We start from the raw sequence: 19,879 nt of genomic DNA, 5'->3' as shown, positions 1-19,879 counted from the left end.
CAAGGAAAGTGCGAGGGGCAATGTAACTCATTTTATAGGAGTGTTGGCCTAGGAATGCACACAGGAAGCCAACAAATAAAGAAAATACACCTAAACTACCAGAGCTCTTATGTCTCTATTAGACGCTCTGATAGGAGCTCACAACTAGGAGATGATAGATTGACATAACTAACATAGGCACACAAACATAACTAACCTAACTGGAAGGGACAAGCTTCTATGGGATCGAATGGCTAAACAAGCTTTTCAAATATTAAAGCAAGCCTTCACCTCAACACCTATTCTTATCCATGCAAATCCATTGAAGCACTTTATCGTGGAGACAAATACGTCAAATTTCCACTTTGAGCTGTTCTATCTTAGATTGGTGATGACAATCGATTTCATCCAATAGCTTTCAACTCAAGAAATATCTCTATTGCAAAAATCAACTATGAAATTCATGATAAAGAACTTCTAACTATTTTGGAGTCTTTGGAGACCTTACAACACGTACTTGAAGGTGCCCCTCATAAGATCACTATCTACACATATCACAAGAATTCGGAATATTTTATGACTTATCATATCTTGAATCTTTGTTAAGCAAGATGGAGTGGTTTCCTATCTAGATTTGACTTCATCACTACTTATAGGCCTAGCCACCAATAAGAAAAGTTAGATGCTTTATCTCAAAGATCCTACATTGCACCAAAAGAAGGCGATGAAGCCCATGACTTGCTGGCAAGACTGAAGGGCTTATAGCCCATGACCCCCATTTATACTATAGTCTAGGGAGGTCAAGGGAAACACGTCATTATGAGAGGATGCCATGTGCATACTGACACATGGCACACTAACATCAACAACGGAATAAGTAATTATGCATGTATCTTCTAGAATATTCTAAAAACTTCATGGAACCTAGGCTCGTTCCCTTGCATATGAACCAAGGGTTCCCCTTGCTTGAGCATTTGTTACACCCAAGAGACACACCTACATAGTCACTAAGGCCTATCCTCTAACTCTTGAGTTTATTAGTGTTACCAAAAACAGAAGAGATTGTAGACTTTGAACCTAAGAATTACCTTGTAACATATATTGGCCAAGGCATTGACTGCAAAAGCAAAGAGTAGAAGAGAACCAATTTGAACTCTCAAATAACAAGAATTGACTTGCAAAGTGTTACCTTTACCTTGATGTTGAGTCTCATTTACTTCTAATTGCATTAACAATGGGGTATACCTATTGACGTTTGTAGTTTAGACAGACTTTTTTATGTGCAAGTTGCTTTGTTCTTGGCCTTCTTCAATTGCATCTTCTAGAAGCCATGATTATCTTCTATTGGCCATCTCATTGTTGTTTCTTCTTTTTTGCCAAGGTTGCCCCATTCCAAGAAATCTTTAATGAAATATTCATGTTTCAAGCACTTAAAACAAGTGTTCAAAAGGTTCTTGCAAGCCATTTCCTACTTTTGTGTCAATACCCCTTTTGCATTTCTTATTAGCATATACATCCTTTAGTTTCTTGTTAATGTTGATTTCAACCAACACTTGCTGATGCCATTGTGGGTTTATGTCTAAGTGCAACCTTTGTCCTAAAGTCCTATCTAACAATGTAGCCAAAGAGCCAAGAAAAGGTTGTAGAGGATCAAGCAAGTTGGGGAACTTTTCCCACCCAAGAACCTTAAGTGGGTTTAGGACCAAGTGACTCAGAATCATTATGCCACTTGAAGAAGTTGAGGGGCAATTTCCTAAGTATACATAGATCATATCCATGAACATTGATGGCCATCTCTTAGGATTTGAATAGAAAAAAATAATAATTGTTGGGGAGGTATCTAGTAAACAAAGTTCTTACTCCTATGGGATGCCAATTCTCTTTGATCAAAGATATTAGAGTTTCAACAAGAGGTTGAGAGCCATGGCAAAGCCTAATGAGGGCTTGGGATGTCAAGATTGTGGGAGAGAAGGAAGGAGTCCCACTTATAGCTTTCTTACTTGCACAATGGGAGAATACACACACAGGTGGAGGCTGAAAACAATTTTCCTCTTCTTAGTTGTGTAAGCCAAAAAAACTCTAGTACATAGAAATAGAAGAACCCTATATATAGGTCTCAAACCAAACTCAACTAACTAAGGTGGCATACTAACTGAGCCACGAACTAGAGTAGATAAGGATAGCTGTCATCTAGCTATTATTCATGGGCGGTGTACCAACCGCATCTGCAACTGACAAGTCGATGACATAAATGCACAATGGTCACCCTGGCATATCACGAGTGGAGCTTGATATCTCAACACTCCCCCTCGAGCTCAATCCCGATTCCCGCACACCAAGTAGGTCTCTGAACTTGCGCAGCTTCTCTGCGCCCAATGCCTTCGTGAATATGTCAGCTACATGATCCTCTATGCTGACATAAACTAGATCAATAAGACCTAGTAAAACCCTCTCCTGCAAATAGTGATAATGCACCTCAATGTGCTTTGTTCTAGCATGATAGACCGGTTTATTTGCCAAGTGTATACTACTCATGTTGTCACAATAAATGACAACTGGTCTATTTGTAGACTGATGCATATCATAAAGTAGCTTATGCAACCAAGCTACCTCACATGCACCCATTGATACACCCCTATACTCAGCCTATGTGCTCGACAAGGCAACTGAGGTTGTTTCTTGATGCTCCAAGTGACTGCAGCACTTCCAAAAGAGAACACATATCCACTGGTAGATCGTCTATCAGAAATACTACCAGCCCAATCAGCATCATTGTATCCATGCAACTGTATCTGAACCCCAGTCTCATAAAATAGTCCATACTGCAATGTGGACTTCACATACCTGAGTATGCATCTAGCCACATTTAAATGTGGTTTCCTTGGAGCCTACATAAACTGACTTACCAATCCAACAGCATAGCTCAAATCTGGCCTGGTAATAGTCATATAAATCAAACTTCCTACTATGTGTCTGTACTTAGTAGGGTCTTTGAGAAGCTCACCTGCATCTGCGCTCAACTTCACATTCTGCTCCAAAGGAACTGAAATAGGCTTACAGCCTGTCATTCCATATTTGGACAGCATGTCCAATCCATACTGCCTCTGCAAGAGCCATATCCCACTTGGTGATCTAATCACTTCAATGCCCAAGAAATAACGCAGCTCTCCCAAATCCTTCATCTCAAACTTCTACTTTAATAGCATTTTCACATGAAAGATATCTTCATCACTATCACCTGTAATAATCAAATCATACATGTCTAAGAAATGGTTTCCTTGCCTGTTTTCCAAACTGACAGGCATCACATACCTTATGCATTTCTGCAACCTTGAATTTAGGAAATCCTGCAACAATATTTTAGGCTTACATTGATTTAAGTCGCTGTACATTAACATGACCAATGCGTTTATGCCAGATATCAATATCTGCAACTACACCCGTCCCATGTGCAAACATTGTTGCACTCAGTTCAGGCATGTCTGCATCCAACGTAAACATTCTGCCCTTCTTCTTTCCTTTTGCTATCAAGCGACCTTTATTTTTCATATCCTCAACAAAGCATCCATGAGGATTAAATCTGACCTGCAAGCCCTGCTCAACCATTTGACCAACAGAAACCAGGTTCTTGGTGATATTCGGGACATGAAATACATCTGACAAGTATTTCTTTTTCCCATCCTGCATAGACAAAGGAATTTTTCAATCTGCATAATAGAATGTGCAGTATCATCACCAGTCTCCACAAATCCTAGCTTTTTCATTTTCCTTGCATCCTGCATCTATTCTGCATGACCTGTCATGTGGTTTGATGCACCTGAGTCAACATACCACACATCGTTGCTTTCTTCTGCACTTGTCACAGAATTGGTAATGTGCTGCACCATAAACAAATACTCATTTCTGTCATCACCCTGTCTACTAAAAGATGCATAATTCCCTTGTTGCAATTTTCCATTCATGATATCATTCTGCTTTTTATAGCAGTCTTTAGCCATATGACCCATTTTACCACAGTAGTAGCATTCAACATTGCTATTTACATTTTGGCCTCTTTACCATCTACCACGACCTCTTTGGCTCCCCCTGCCTCTAAAGTTACCACGTCCTCCTCCATAGGACTGGTTTTCTTGAGTTTGCTGCATATTCTGACTTCTACTATGGCCTCCAGATCGACCTCCTCTACCACTGCCTCTACCTCTTTCAGCATTTGAGTAGAAGACAACTTATTTTGAAGTTCCTCCTGAAGAAGATGCACCACCATTTCTCTGCTCCTCAGAAATTAGAAGAGCAATCAACTCCTCAAAATCAGGAAATCTTTCACGGACGGAAATGGATGTTCGAAACTATGCATAATCCTTTTCTAGACCATTCAAGGTCACAGAAACTAAATCATCATCTTCCACTAGCGACCCAATGGAAGCAAGTGCATTTGCAATCTTCTTCATCTTCATGTGGTAGTCATTGATGCTCATACTTTCTCTTTGCACATTGTGCAACTCTTGCTTGAGCTGCATTTTCTTGGCTTACGTATTTGTGTTATACATTTTTGACAAAGTATCCCATACCTCCTTTGGCGTACTTGCATCTTGAATATGCACAATCATAGAGTCTGAAATGCTGATAGACAGCCAGTACATAACTTTCCTGGCTCTCTCATGCCATGCTTTAAATGCCTGCATTTGCTGTTGATTGGGAACGTCAAGAAGAACTGATTCTTCTTCATTTCCTGCAATGAATTCCCAATATCCTTTTCCCATAAAGAAATTCGTCATTCTGAACTTCTATGCTTGGAAATTGTTCTTGTCAAGCTTTTCAGTGACAATCTGTGAAAGAGAATTAGACGCCATTACAGAACATTGCAAAAAATTCTGTCACTGCAAAGAACACAGCTTCAGCCTCACAAGGGCAAATCTACAAAACTGACGAAAGTGGTATTTGACCACACAGTCACTTCCTAGTGACGATTTTGCATCAACAAACAACAAGGATGATTCTGTAACTCCCAATGTCTCTGCGCACAGGCATACAATGCAATTTCTACAGTAACTTTTCACCAACCTGTAGAACGGTGGTCGCACAACATAAAACAGGAATAACGACCTTGCATATCAATTACCCCATGGTTGAAGAGAGGGTTGAATTGTATTGACAAGGAGGGAATTTGATCTTGCAACATGGCAAGGATACCTTAGGCTTGAGGTTGCATATCAAAAGGATGTCATGAGGATCTATTAATGAAGGCACAATCAAAAGAAGGGACCCAAAATGCATCTTGGTATAGTGGGGAGTTGCATTGTGCTAGAATGACAAACTGGATGTAGGCTTGTGGTAGAGGGGCTAGCACACTTGCATGAGGTGAGCAAAATGATGGTGTTGGGAGGGGACGCATGGGGAAAAACTTTTCCACTCAAGTGAAGCATTGAGGTGGGCGGTGGTTGGGGTTGCAAGTCAAGTCAGCATGCGTGTGTAGTGCAAACAAGCTTTACATTTTTTCCCAGCCCATCTTTCTTTCCCATATTCACTTTCTTAGTGAAATTTCTAAATGGACCACATCCCATTTAGTTGGATTCAACTCTTCCTTGCCTCGCCCCAACATCTTTATCTTCGTTTCCCATATTCACTTCCTTGACAAATTTTCTAAATGGACACCCCATATAATGAAACAGTGAATTAGACTGTTTCTTGCCTCAGCTCCTTAGTAGGTTCTCGATCGTCAAATGTTTGAGAAGTTAGTGTTGAAGGGATCTCCAAATGGCAACAAGGACACACAAATGCAAGCCACACCTGCACTCCATTTGTTCATGGCAACAAGTCAACACAAGGATAGCACCAATGACCAATCACCCAACATAATCAACACATGATTAATAAGCAAACCTGCCAGATGTCAAACGCAAAACCTCTTCACTCTTCCACAGCAACAATAGGCAGGGTTCACCACCTTAAATACGACTAACTATTAGATTGCCCAGTGCCACTGCAACAGATAGGAACCACAACATATTTGATTATTACACCAATACGATCAAGAAGGGCAAATCAGTTGAGACTCTATCTAAAATCCTTCCTATAGAGATATAGAAAAGCAATGTCACTGGCAGGTCTCTGCAAGCAGACAATTTGAACTTGCTATCCAGTGTATGACAATTCTAACAAGCTAACAGCTAATTACTTGCAAAGACCAAGCTGCCTGTTGCAACAGCTACAATTGACTGCCACTATTGTTTGGCAGCCATTTGGATACTAGATTTACGAGGTACCATTCTCCTGATGAAGAGATAATTGGAGACATGCAGTAGCTTGCACAATTTACCATGTAGTACTTATCATTAACGTGTTTCAAACATCCATAGAGGGCAGGGGCAAAACTGAAAGATGATGTAACATGGCAACTTCAGATCTTTCTGAAAGGTATACATGCCTATGAACAACATCTAGCCAGAGATTAAACACCAATGGTACCCGTTCAATGAAAGCATGGTCTGTTACATCTGCTGGAATTCCAAAAATCTCAAGGGTTTTAACTTAATTACCAAATTACTGGATTGCCTACTGGTAAAGTCTTATTCAACCCTGTTAATGTGATGCTATCAAGGTAAAATGCCTCTCTTATAAAGTGAAACCTTACGAATAATCAAATGGCATAAGTTAAACAACTCTAGGAGCTGCAGAAACATTGATGCTTGGAATCCAGACTTGGACACACCCAATGTTACTTATAATTCCTAGACTGCAAAACAGAAGCATTACCAGTGATCTGTTGTCTAGCACAACGTGTGGTAAGTTATTTTAATAATGCATGAATGCATTGGGTTATTTCAATAATGCACAAGAAAAATGTATTCATCATGCGGATCTCACATGCATGATAGCCTCTTCAATGAACAAGTTAACCTTCCATGAACACCTTTTTCACTGTATAATCTTGAAAAGTCAACCTTTGAGGATCAATCACGAGAAGGCGACATGAATATATGCAGAAGAATAAAACATAGAGGGTCCCCTCAAGTGGTAATGTATGCTACATTGAAAAGGCCCAATCGATGACAGGACAAAGGCAACAGAATGGCGGCAAAAATAATGTAACAAGTAGCCACATAGCAAGTCTGGTAGCATCACAAATGTGGCATTTCAGAAGACCAGCCTAACAACCATCAACAAATCTGAAATAAGCACCAACAACCTATTTAGCACCAAGACAGTTTCACATGCACAGGAAAGCGATCAGAGGGTGCCTGCAGACAGTGCTTTAGTTTCCATACCTTGCAGGCAGCATCTATACACAAGCCTGCAGTATGCCACAAAAACAGAACAATGGCCTGCCTGATCACGTCTGAAACAGGAGGAACACCTTCAACAAGATTATGCACAGTTCTCTGAACTGCGAAAACCTGCCATGGAAGGCTGAAAATCTTGTACAACCAGCTTGTTAGATATCAAGAAGCAGGAAGTGAAGGCATACTCATATACAAAAAACCCATCAGTACAAAACAAATTAAAGAGATAGCTCCGATCCAAATGGAGGAACGGCTAATATGATTATTAAACTAACAACCAAAATATCCAGTTAAAACTTCAAGAAGAAGGACCAGTAGACTAAAGCCTTGATCTGGATAAATTATATCTGAAATGCCCAGTTAGCAATGACTAGAAAGGGCACTCAAATTTTTTTTACGCAAGTCCTCTTTTGAGCATGAAGGCTCGTACATTACAAAAGGCAGTACTAGAAATCAAGTACATACAATGAAACACCAAAGTACTCAGGCATAGGATTTAAAAAATAAGCTGCACAATTTGAGGCTAAATTAGTGACTCCTTAAGTATTAGCCTAAATTCTTGGCCTAACATTGCTCGTGCGAGATAGCTTTGTTGCAACCTGTGGGTTATAGGCCTTCCTACATCCAGGGCATCTGCCATCACCTGATGCTATCTTGTGGTGACAAAATAGACACAGGCGAAACCCACACGAACAGGGCATGAAAGATGAGTCCGTAGTATCTAGCTCTTCCGTACATATTGGACAGTGAGATGGAGCAGGAGGAATCCCCCACAGACTGCCATGTGAAGCCCCCCACACTGAAGCACTACCTGTAGGAAGCGGAAAACTGTGCTGCTTAGACAAGCGTGGTAGTGTAGGTGGTCGAGAAGTATCATCTGGTCGCCACGCTCTACCTACATCTGCTCTGGTCCTCGCAGCAAAGGTACCTGATCTATTGTACCTGCTCTCAGGTTTCAGGACATAATTGTTTGCCATGGAATTTAATACCATTGTGTTGTTCCCTTGAGCAATAGAACTTGACATCATGGCCTCCCTCTCATCGTCCCTACATCTAGACTCTCCTCCATGTGATTTCTCCTCATCAACAGATGCCTGCACATGCAGGGCATCCGCTACAACTTCCCAATCATCAACCTCTTTCTCATCATCACTACCACTGCCACCAGAGCTACAACTTGATTGACTACTGTTAGACCGCGTAGAGCTTGTATCACTGCTAGACCAAGTTGAAGACCCATCCAGTTGATTAGTATGCACTACATATCTTGAACTTGAAGTAGGCAGGCTTTGACATTCAGGTTCAGGTACAGATGAGCTGCCTCGCCTGCTTTCTGAAATTGCAACCCGTGAAGCACACGACATGCCCTCTGAAAAGTTATCTTCTCCTGCCTTATAAGAAATAGACTTTGAATCCCATTTTGATCTAGGCCCCTCTGTATGCACATCCTTGCCTCTATTGCACAATCCTGTTCCATCTTCAGAGCCAATGGCAGCATCACCGCTCCAATGTCCTGATTGCTTGTCATCCTGATTGGACACACAGCTTTCAGGCTTGCTATTTTTTCCTGCAACTGGTGAGAAAACTGAATTTCAGAGAGGCTTAACTGGAACCCTTTACAAAACCTCTCACTCATCTTGAATAGAGACAGGATTGGATTACATGAAAGCAAGAGTGAAACTCCTTGCATCAGTCAGCACAGTAAAAGTACAAGAAGAGAGTCATCATTCAAAACACATAATGTCAGAAACAGCACATTCATGATCATTTCTTTTAATGGCTATCTGCAATCATGCTGCAAATTTTATTTCAACTCACGAGGAAGAGTACACGCCTTTGGCAAGCCACTGTTCGCGTCTTGCGTCCAGCTTACATTGCTTCAACTTTGCGGCCCGCTGGACCTGAGAAAACCAGGTACGACAAGAACCAACAGTAAGGAGTCCATAATGACCAGTAATAGCGAGGCAGCGATGATAACGATCCTTAAAAGGATAAGGTTAGAAATGTGCAACGAATCTGTGGCTATTGCGCCACAGACATGCCAATACAGCAATGCAAGAAGATGGCAGACCAGAGCGGACCATGATAACTGATTGTAAGGATTCCTAGATCACATACAATCGGCAAAAGAGGCCATTCAGGCTTACCCTCTTCTTTTTCCCGGTATCAGCAGCCGGGGGTGCCGGTGCCGCATCGGAGGAGCCCGAAATTTCACCTTTAGTGCAATGAAAGCCCTGCAGGGCGTCGTCACGATGGTGGCGGAGCGTCTGATCAGGGGTGGAGGAGGGCGCCGGCACGTGAGCTTCCATTTGACACATGAAAAGGGGGGCGAATTGGAGGCGGGAGAAGGGAGGTTAGGAGGGGATAACGAGATTCAGAGGGGATACGGCAAGGGGGGATATGGCATATGCAGCAGCAGCAGCAACAGCAGAAGGTCTGCGGGTGTGTGGGAATCTGGAACAAACAGCGAAAGAGAGAGAGAGAGAGAGAGAGAGAGAGAAAGAACGAACCGTCCACAATATGATTCGATAGATTATTATAAAGCCCCCGAACCTGAGCTGTATACGAACCCCGAGCCTACCCCCTAGGCTCGGACACAAACCTAGCTAGATCCCAAGGCAATTTCCACCGTCCGATCCACCAGCCAGAGCACATGCCTAGGTCCGCTAGGGACCGTCCGATCAGTCCCCAGGAACCTGAACGTCAAATTTTCATTATTTGCGGAAAAAGCACTCATCTGTTCACACCGGCTCATTGTTGTTAGTCTACCCCCCCAAAAGCGCTTGGTAGACCTTTCACGGTGTCGACAAGTCACATTTCTCTCTCTATTTTGCAACCATAACAACATTATTACAATCCATGTCACATGTCCACAACTATCCTTTTGTCCTTCCAATAGTCACTTAATGCTACATTTGGACATTTTACAATCCATCTCTTGTCTTACACATCCTTTATATTTTTCCTAAAGCTCGAAGAGAGTAGCCTATGACTCAGTTTGAAAGAGAGAGAGAGAGGCAGCAAGAGAGAAGTAAAGACACATAGAACAAGTAAATTTAGCCTATAACTAAGGTCTCACATGAGTTTTTCCATTGCGATGGGGAGTGCGAGGGGGGGGGTGGTAGGTAGGTGTAGCTAAATTGATGGCTTGAATGTAGTATGGTGATGAGTATGTCTTGAGTTCATGCAAGTCTGTGGCATTACTCCTATGGGCAAATAGGATAGCTTGCAAGTCATGTGAACACTAGAGGTTGATTGTAATGAGACCACCCTCCTCAGTGACCTTACTAAGGTGTGTGTTTTTTTCCTCTCGTTTTTCTACAATGCTTTGAAAGGCCTTGACTAGAACCCTACACAATTGAAAACTTGCCATTAGGGCAATGCTATGATACACCTAAATATCCTCTAGTCTCTTTAATATCCCCTCTTCCTCTCTTTTTTGCAAGAACAAAGCTAATTAGAACACATCATTGCACATTGAGCACAATCCCAAATGGAACATATAGGTACATGTTAATTTGTCCCTATATATTTTGAGGATACAATAATGATTGATAATAAGCTTTTAATTATGTTCACAAATCAACATGAGTACAAGGAGAACTTGTTTTCTTGCTCTTTACATTATCACATGGTGATTTGTGTTTAGATACTTAAGTGTCTTGTCAACACATGTTAAGAGCTTGCATGTGTTAATGCCAGAGAAGTGTCATTTCTTTTTCATGGATATGATATGGTTGTCCGAGTGTGTACTTTCCATTGTTCTACAAATAAACATGGGGATGTCTTTGAACCTAGAAGGTTACTTTTTGGCTCATGGACTCACTTACCAAACAATCAAACTTTCCAACCCTAAAGACTAGCTTCATTGAATGCACCATTTATTTCATCATGGTGGGGTTCATCTCCATAGACTCACAATCTTTAAACCCTCAAGTCAAATTCCATGTCAAAATTAGCACAACTTCACCCAAGTCATCTTTTTCTTCTTTTCTTTACAAATACAATGCTAAATATGTTGTACTACATTATGAAATCATTTGTGTTTTTGGTTATACACCCCTCAATGATCTTTGTTGTAATTGAACATTGTTTTAATATCCACATGGTATTATGTATGGACATAAGCACATGATGGAATTGATTGAGTAATCTTGAAGACAAATGATTGGATGTACTACTACATTTGTATGTGGAAAGAGGCATGTTGGCTTAAAGACGCATGAATGTTAACTTTAGAATCTTTTAATGAGGGTAGAGACCTCTTGCTTGGTAGTAGGCTATAAAGAATCTATCCACTTAGAAATGGATGAGTCATTTAAGAAAGCATAAACAATAATTTACTAATATCTAGAAATGTACATAGATGTATGTGTATATTGAATGTAAGCACACATACACATACATAGTGAAAGTGCATAATGCATGCAAATAAAAACACATGGAGATGCATGTGCACATCAACATCCATATGCACTCCACATGCATGTGTACATCACCATGCATGTGGTCCATGTGCACCTACACATGCAAATACATAGAATGCAAGTGCCTTTAAATATGTGTGTGCTCCATTAGAGTTATTCATGTGGACTTGACGAATATGTGTATCTCAAAATAGTTGTAAACTACCAATGCACCTAGAGTTACATGCAAATACACAAAATGCAAGTACCAATTAGAGTTACTTCATGGATCCGCTAATGGAGTTTCAATAACTCTAACTTTTCTTTTAGCTTTTTTAAAGCCTCCAAGGATCTCTACAACAATCATTCCTTGGTTTAATCCATGGCAATGTGTTAAAAAGCAACATAATAGTATCATTATTTTCCAAGTGACTACATGCTAATTTGACCAATAGCTCTAAAAGGTGATACAAATTCTAAAATAAATCTAGAAATTTACTTTCTTTCACATGATGATTTTTCTCTCTTCCTCTTTATCATTGATTGTTTTTCCTTTTCGCCAACAATATATCCTTCTTATTAGATCATTATCTTAAAGATGGTCTCGCTCTAATGCGATCATTTGGCATGATTGGTTTCCTTATCCTTGATTCTTTTATTCTAATTTCATCATTCTTTGTCACCATTCTCGACGAGCATATTGCTAGAGAGCTATGGTTATAATAATTATCACTTAGAATCAAATTGAGAAACAAGAAAGTGCATACATGAAATCTTGCATGAGAAAGAAGCCACATGGAAGAGATTGCCAATGGACAAAACACTCAATCTTACTATTTCAAAACTTGAGCTAATGGTGCTTTGCATGCCCTCCAAGTTCTAACCATTGTTGGTCACTACTTTTGATGGTTGTTCTACTAATCATAGCCACTAAAGGGTAAGACTACAAGAGGCTAGAAAGGAGAAGAATGGGCAATCCATGCTCTATATACATACATGAACTCAAACTACTCATTAACCCTCTTATCCATTGGGAAAAACAAGAAACACTAAAAAGAATGCAAGGTTCTTTTAGAGCATCTATTGATTTCATATGAAAGAGCCTAGGAGAGTGTCATTATCCTTCTTCCCCATATCCAATAAGAGAGAACCAATTAATGTAATTCATGAAGCTAATTAGAGAAGTACCAAAAAAGCAACTACTAACTATAGCAATGTAAGTGTCCAAAAGTAAAAAAGGTCAATTGGTGTGAAAAATAATTTTTGGGAAGGGATGTAACTTTTGAGAACTTCAATGTGCTACATTCACACATTGTATTCACACAAGGTGAATATGTAAATTTTCCATCCATTAATTGCAAATGTGGGACTCTTGAATTTTTATAGAGATAAAGTGAGAGTCAAGCTCACTCCCAGTGTAAATGATTATTGAGGTTACATTAATAAACCCAAAATGTATATACATTTGAAGGCAATCTTTATTCACTTTTATGTCCACAAAGGCTAAAGTGCCCAAATTGAGTGGAAATTCCTAACCCTAACTCTAATGCTTGTAATGTATGAAAGTGAATATGGAGCTTATTCTTATGTGAGCAATTTTTGAGTTTTTGCTCTCCTACCTTCTTGTCTAGTATCTTGTGGCACGAGAGAGAGAGAGAGAGAGAGAGAGGGGGGGGGGGGGGGGGAGAATATGTGTGTATGCATGTGTGAGTGAGTTGAGTGAGAGACCAAGTGAGGGTGAAGCTCATCTTCATTTCTTGCTTCCATTTTCTTATTTCCCTCTTGCTTGCTTCTCCATCCTCTTTTTCTCCTTCTTCTTCTCTTAGCATTGGAACTACATGAAGTAGTTGTGAAGGGGTAGGGATGCTAGCTTGAAGTGCAATGCATGAATTGTGAGGCTAGCCTTCCAAAGTGTTGGATAATAACATGGTGAATGTAAGTATGTGACTCTACTATACCTTTGAGTCTAGCATTTTTAATCCACACACACACAGCTTAGATGGTTTGGGGTAAGACTATGAGTCAACTAGGTGAGACAATTGAGACATACACATGTCAAGCTCTTATGTCCAATATCCCATTGTTAGTGTGATGGAATAGGAGACATTGTATGCTTTTGAGGGGTGGAATGGTGAGGAGTGGATCTCACACCCTTACACTTTGGTTATTGTAAAACACGCATGGTTAGCTAGGAGACCAAATTGATGAGGAATCGATTTGGGGATTGGAAGTACATTAAAGTCAATTAGAATATATTAGACCAGATAATGAAAATTTTAGCAATAAAAAGCTTTAAAAAATCTTCAAAACAAAAAGATCCATTGATCTTACATGAGGAATGTTGCACATTATTGATTCATTTGATACCTTTGCAGGATGAAGAGAAGCTGTCTGCACAAGGAATTCAACTTGAAGTAGTTAAAGAGTTAATTGCAGCAATTAAAGCTGAAGATAAAGAAAGCATAGATGCAAAAATTAAAGAAGTGAAAGCTGAAAATGTAATGGTCGGATGTTCCAAACCAATTGGGCAGCCCACCTCTCAAAAAGAAGGTCTTCTTCATCACATGCATGATGAGGAAGAAGCTCAGTTCATTCCAAGTAGTCACTACTCTCGTACGCATTGGGCAAGAGCAACAACGGAGACAGTCATCAAAATTGGAGAAAAAGAAACACCATGTATTGTACTCTTAGACCATGGTTCTAAGATAAACGTCATGGCAAGGAGTCTCTGTGAAAGTGGTGGGTGGCCCATAGATGTTGATCTAGGCTAGCGAATGAGAGTTGCAAACAACTCTTTTGGAGAGTTATATGCTGAATGTCCTAATGTGCAGGTAACTATTAGAGACATAAAAGACAATTTTCACTTATTTGTTCAAGACTCTTGTAGTTACCCTGTCATTCTTGGGCAACCTTACATTTCTAAAGCCCGCTTGGAAACAAAAGTTCTTGATGATGGTTTTTCTTATGCTCGAATCCGAAGCAAGGATAATGAACGAGCTGTCCAATTTCTTACTGTGTGTGTTAATCATTATCGAAACAGAGACCAATTGCGAGATTATCATGTGTCTTGTAATGCCCAATAATTCAAGGGTTTTCGGGCAACACTACTGTAAAAGGAGGCTATGGAAGTGCTTCATATAAAAAGATTGTGGCTCCTCATGCTACAGAAGATGTGTTTCTAACAAATCGACATGTATGTACAACCAATAGTATGGGCTGTTATAAGTCTCCTCCAGCCATGACTAAATGTAATGTCCCCATGCCCATAGGAACCCCCCCCCTCCTTTTCTTTTCTTTTTTTTCAAAATTTTTTTCCCTCTCCCTCCCCCCTTGATAGTACGTTGGGGGGAGAGAGAGAGAGGGAGTGAAGTAGGAAAGGGGGGTGCATGCCGCCTAGGTGGTGGTGTACCACTGCACCCCCCCTCTATAAAGGTTGTACCCCCTCCTCCCCGTCGGAGGGAAGTTTCCCCTCGTTGCTGCAGAACCCCCCCCGTTTGCTGTAGGCAGGCCATTGGGCCTCTGTCAAACACTGTGGCCCCCCTGCTGATGTATGAGTCCCCCCCCCCCCCCCCCCCCATCAAAGACAGGCACTCCGTCCGCCTAGTGATCGTGGCCCCCTGGGCATCTATCAGAAAGAGCCCCCCCCCCCCCCTCGTTGTCAGTTGCGCCATTTTCCCTCATGGACAGTGTGAAGGGAAGGAGGAGGGAGAGAGAGGTAGAAGAAGAAGGAGAAGAGGAGAAGGGAAGAAGTGAAGAAGAAGGAGAGAGGAAGAAGGAGTGGGAGAGAGAAGGGAAGAAGAGGGAGAAGGAGAGAAGAGGAAGGAGAGAAGGAGGAAAGGGAAAGAAGGAGAGAAGAGAAAAAAGAAGGAGAGAAGGGAGGAAGAGGGAGAGAAGGAGTGAGGAGATAGAAGAAGAAGGAGTGAGGAGAGAAAAGAAGAGGAAGAGAAGGAAAAGGAGAAGGAAAGAGGAGAAAGAAGGGAGAGAGAGAAGAGAAAGAAGAGGGAGAGAAGGAGAAGGAGAGAGGAAAAGAAGGAGTGGGAGAGGGAAGTAGATGAAGAAAAGTAGAAGAAGAGAAGGAAGAGGAGAGAGGTAGAGGAAGAGGAAGTAGAGGGAGAAAAGTAGAAGAAAAGGAAGAGGGAGAGAGTGGAAAGAAGTAGTAGAGGAAGAAGAAGAAGAAGAGTAGGAGAAAAGAAGAGAAGAAGAAGAAAAAGAGAGGGAAGGAATAGAAGGGGAAAAGAAGTAAAAGAAGAAGAAGAAGAAAAGGGAGAGGGAGAGAGAGAGAGAGAGGGAGAGAGTAGGAGAATAAGTGGAGAGGAAGAGAGGGAGATTAAGTGAAAAGAAGAAGAAGAGAGAGAGAGAGAGAAAGAAGTGAAAGTTGGTAACTGCAAGGAGCCACGCCCCAAACCACCCTCTCGGCGAAAGACCCCATCCAGTGGTCTTTTCTACCAAACCTGTCAACCCGAAACCCGTCATGGCTCCCGAAGAAAGTCGGGGGAAGGGTAGATGCCCAAGCCACCAGTAATGCGGGAGGGGCGAGCGGAACGACCAACGCAGCACACACGAATCAGACCCAGGTTCTAAGCCTTAAAATTAATTACGTAATATTACTCATGGAAGAGATGAAATGGTTTGTGCATGGAACAAGAACGAGTCTTAGGGTTTTGTTTACTCTAAGAACTAAGTTGCATGCGCGAACGGAAGAGTTTGAAATTCACATAAAATGATAAGATTATCACCTTATCTCACATGAAATGATAGCTTTTTAACCAGTTCAGTGCATGAATAGTCATTTGGAATTCACGTTTCGCAATCATGGTTAAAAAGAACACATGAAATGTTAATTTCTGTTCATGAGATACACTTGCATCGTTAGACAAAACCCTAGACTTTCATAGATGCAAGTCACATGTGATCCGGGGCATTAGGAATAAGTTTAATTGCCTGCGAATTGTTTTATCGATCTTGTTGTGGACTATCGCAAATGGATACACTCCTAGCTTAGTTGAAGCTGGTGACCTAACCCTAAATGGATTGTTGACCCAAGTTATACTTGGCGGTTTGAAAAGGTTGTAAATCCCTTAAGCAAGTGTTTTGATATATCCAGTAAAAATTCTGATTGTGTATGCAATGGGATTGCGATGCCTTGAAGCAAGAGGTTGTGCATTCAACTATTTGTTAATGGGGTTTGGGATGTTAACCCAAGTGGGGAGTGTTTAATGATTTCATGACCAGGTCTAAGATGACTGATTGCCATGGAAACGAAAGGGATGTTTTCCCTAGCAATTGTTACTATGCTGGTTGCTTCAGCTAGGGTTGATTTCCTAAAGGGATAATTAAGGAAGGATGGCGCTAGCTACCCCCCGCGAGCCGCCAAACCCTAACCAAGGGGGTTATGAATCCGCGCCGGGAATGTGGACTGAACCCGCCGCGAGAGGTCTCTCTGTGGAAATCTCTTGGCATAGGAGGACGCTTGGGTGCCAATGGGGACTCTGGCCGTAAATCCCAATGCCTCCGAGCCCTACACAAGTGTTCTACGTGACTCAGGACGTGATCTCGAGGCCTTGATACTAGTTACAAGGAGGAATCTTGGAAGGATAAACCTTCGGGTTTTATTGCCGGAAGACGGAAGGATTTTTCTGCGGAGGCAGAAAGGAGCACTTAATTCTCCTGTATGGGCAGGAGACACACATTAATACGAAGATAAGTTAAGGAAGTGTTTGATCTTATTTTATCTTGTCTTCGTGTCTGTGGCCTAAATTACGTAAAGGAACATGTGACTAATGGGTTAATTAAGGAAGCTACTTTTATATGTCAAGCATAACATGGTAGGTAATTAGATAACTAAAACAACCCTCGAGGGAAGCATGGTGGATGTGACCAATGGGTCTATCCTACGGAAGGGTGGTCTCGGTTATCCGAGAGCTTTCCTCAAAGGAGGTGTTAACAGGAAATGTTAGGAAAAAGTCGGGGTCTATGACCTTAGACAATGTTGACTAGGAACCTAAACTTCAGGTTGATCCTAGTGGGAACGGTCGGATAAGTTTCGTTGTGGGGCAGACTCGAGAGACCCTAGTTGGCAAACCCTGTGTCATTCCTTGGGAGTGCTAGTAGCGTCTTCTAGATATATCTCTCGATGGATTGCTAAGACGTGTCCCGCGATTTGAGGAGCATGCACGTTATAGTTGGTATCCGAGCAAAACTTCTTAATGATGCATGATTGATTAATGTTCAGATCATAGACATATCCTAAAAAACCTAAGTGGTATGGCTTAATTGCCAGGCACCTTCTGCACCCACGAATGCTAACATGAAAGAGAAGAAGTTCCTTCTCAAGTAAATTAAGCCACCCGAGTTTGATGGTAAGGGAAGGACTGTTCAAGCTGACGCCAAGATCTGGATTGAGTCCATGGAGGACTATTTTGAGGCAGCAGGAACTGCACCTACTAACCAAGCCATGCTCGGCAAACTTAAACTTACAGGCGAAGCAAGACTTTGGTGGAAACAGTGGTGCATAGACCAAGCAATCTCAGAGGGGATCGTCACTTGGGATAAGCTTAAGGAAGTTGTGCAAGGGAGGTATCTGCCACCTACCTACCGCACACAAAAGATGAATGAATTCTATGACTTGAAGCAGCTAGGATTATCCCTTGAAGCATACTATTCAAAGTTCGTTTCACTCCCAAAGTATGCACCCCCAATGGATATGACACAACAGGTGTCAAAGTTCTGTGCTGGGTTAAATCCACCCATAAACACTCAACTGGAATCAATGCGCCCAATGGACTTACAAGACGCATTACTCCGAGCGAATTCAATCGTCCAAGGACTTAAATCATGCAATTATGATGAAGATGACTCATGAGATCAAGACAAGAGGTGCCGCAAGTGCGGAGAGATAGGACACATCCGTAAAAGATGTCCCAACCGCCGATATTTCCACTGCAATGAACTAGGACACATCCAAACAGATTGTCTTGAGTTGGACCCTCAGAATCAGGAACGTGCAATCAAACGAAGCTGTCTAAACTCTACTTTTGGCTCATATTATGAATCACATGATGATGAAGGCCTGGAGCCTGTTGTAATCTTTGAGGATGACTAGATATCCTAGGAAGATATACTTGAGGTAATAAGTCTTGTACTTGGAATAAAACCTATTGAATCCCATGAGTTGTGGCCAGTTGTTATTTTAAGATGAGAATTTGAGTAATCAGAGTTGCGCAGCGAAAGCGTGATGGGACCTAACCCACAGGTTTTAGAACCCAATAATAACTAGTTATCAATGAACCCTAAGAGCATTCAAGATGAGGACATCTCGATCCTCTAAGGGGGAGAGGATGTAATGTCCCCATGCCCATAGGACCCCCCCCCCCCCCCCCCCTTTTCTTTTCTTTTTTTTCAAAAATTTTTCCCTCTCCCTCCCCCCCGATAGTACGTCGGGGAGAGAGAGAGAGGGAGTGATGTACGAAAGGGGGATGCATGCCACCCAAGTGGCGGTGTACCACTACATCCCCCCTCTATAAAGGCTACGCCCCCTCCTCCCCGTCGAAGGGAAGTTCCCCCTCCCTCCCCCCCCTTTGCTGTAGAAGCCCCCCCTGTTTGCTTTAAGCGGGCCCCTGGGCCTCCGTCAGACGCTGTGGCTCCCCTGCTAATGTAGAGTCCCCCCCTCCCCCCCGTCAGAGACAGGTGCTCCATCCGCTTGGTGATCGCAGCCCCCTAGGTGTCTATCAGAAAGAACCCCCCCCCCCCCCCCCCCATTCATTGTCAGCTGCACCATTTTCCCCTGTGGACAATGTGAAGGGAAGGAGGAGGGAGAGAGAGGTAGAAGAAGAGGGAGAAGAGAAGGAGAAGGGAAGAAGTTAAGAAGAAGGAGAGAGGAAGAAGGAGTGGGAGAGAGAAGGGAAGAAGAGGGAGAAGGAGAGAAGAGGAAGGAGAGAAGGAGGAAAGGGAAAGAAGGAGAGAAGAGAAAAAAGAAGGAGAGAAGGGAGGAAGAGGGAGAGAAGGAGTGAGGAGATAGAAGAAGAGGAAGAGAAGGAAAAGGAGAAGGAAAGAGGAGAAAGAAGGGAGAGAGAGAAGAGAAAGAAGAGGGAGAGAAGGAGAAGGAGAGAGGAAAAGAAGGAGTGGGAGAGGGAAGTAGAGGAAGAAAAGTAGAAGAAGAGAAGGAAGAGGAGAGAGGTAGAGGAAGAGGAAGTAGAGGGAGAAAAGTAGAAGAAA

At 42.0% G+C, this 19,879-nt stretch overlaps 1 protein-coding gene across 1 annotated transcript; it reads right to left on the bottom strand.

Moving 5' to 3' along the window:
* Positions 1-7,576: 7,576 nt before the first annotated feature.
* Positions 7,577-9,753, bottom strand: LOC148028889 (uncharacterized). The gene is made up of 3 exons (XM_087687653.1): positions 9,407-9,753; positions 9,094-9,160; positions 7,577-8,832 (listed from the first exon to the last, which is right to left on the bottom strand). Exons 1-3 carry the CDS (start codon positions 9,575-9,577, stop codon positions 7,811-7,813), a joined length of 1,260 nt encoding a protein of 419 aa, XP_087543779.1. The 5' UTR covers positions 9,578-9,753; the 3' UTR covers positions 7,577-7,810.
* Positions 9,754-19,879: the final 10,126 nt, after the last annotated feature.

This window comes from Lygodium microphyllum, chromosome 11 (genome assembly GCF_053477565.2).
Source record: "Lygodium microphyllum isolate KBCC chromosome 11, Lygodium_microphyllum_v1.1.10, whole genome shotgun sequence".
NCBI classification, from domain to species: Eukaryota; Viridiplantae; Streptophyta; class Polypodiopsida; order Schizaeales; family Lygodiaceae; genus Lygodium; species Lygodium microphyllum.
The sequence above is the reverse complement of the archived record's forward strand: the minus strand, read 5'-3'. Positions and strand labels throughout refer to the sequence as shown.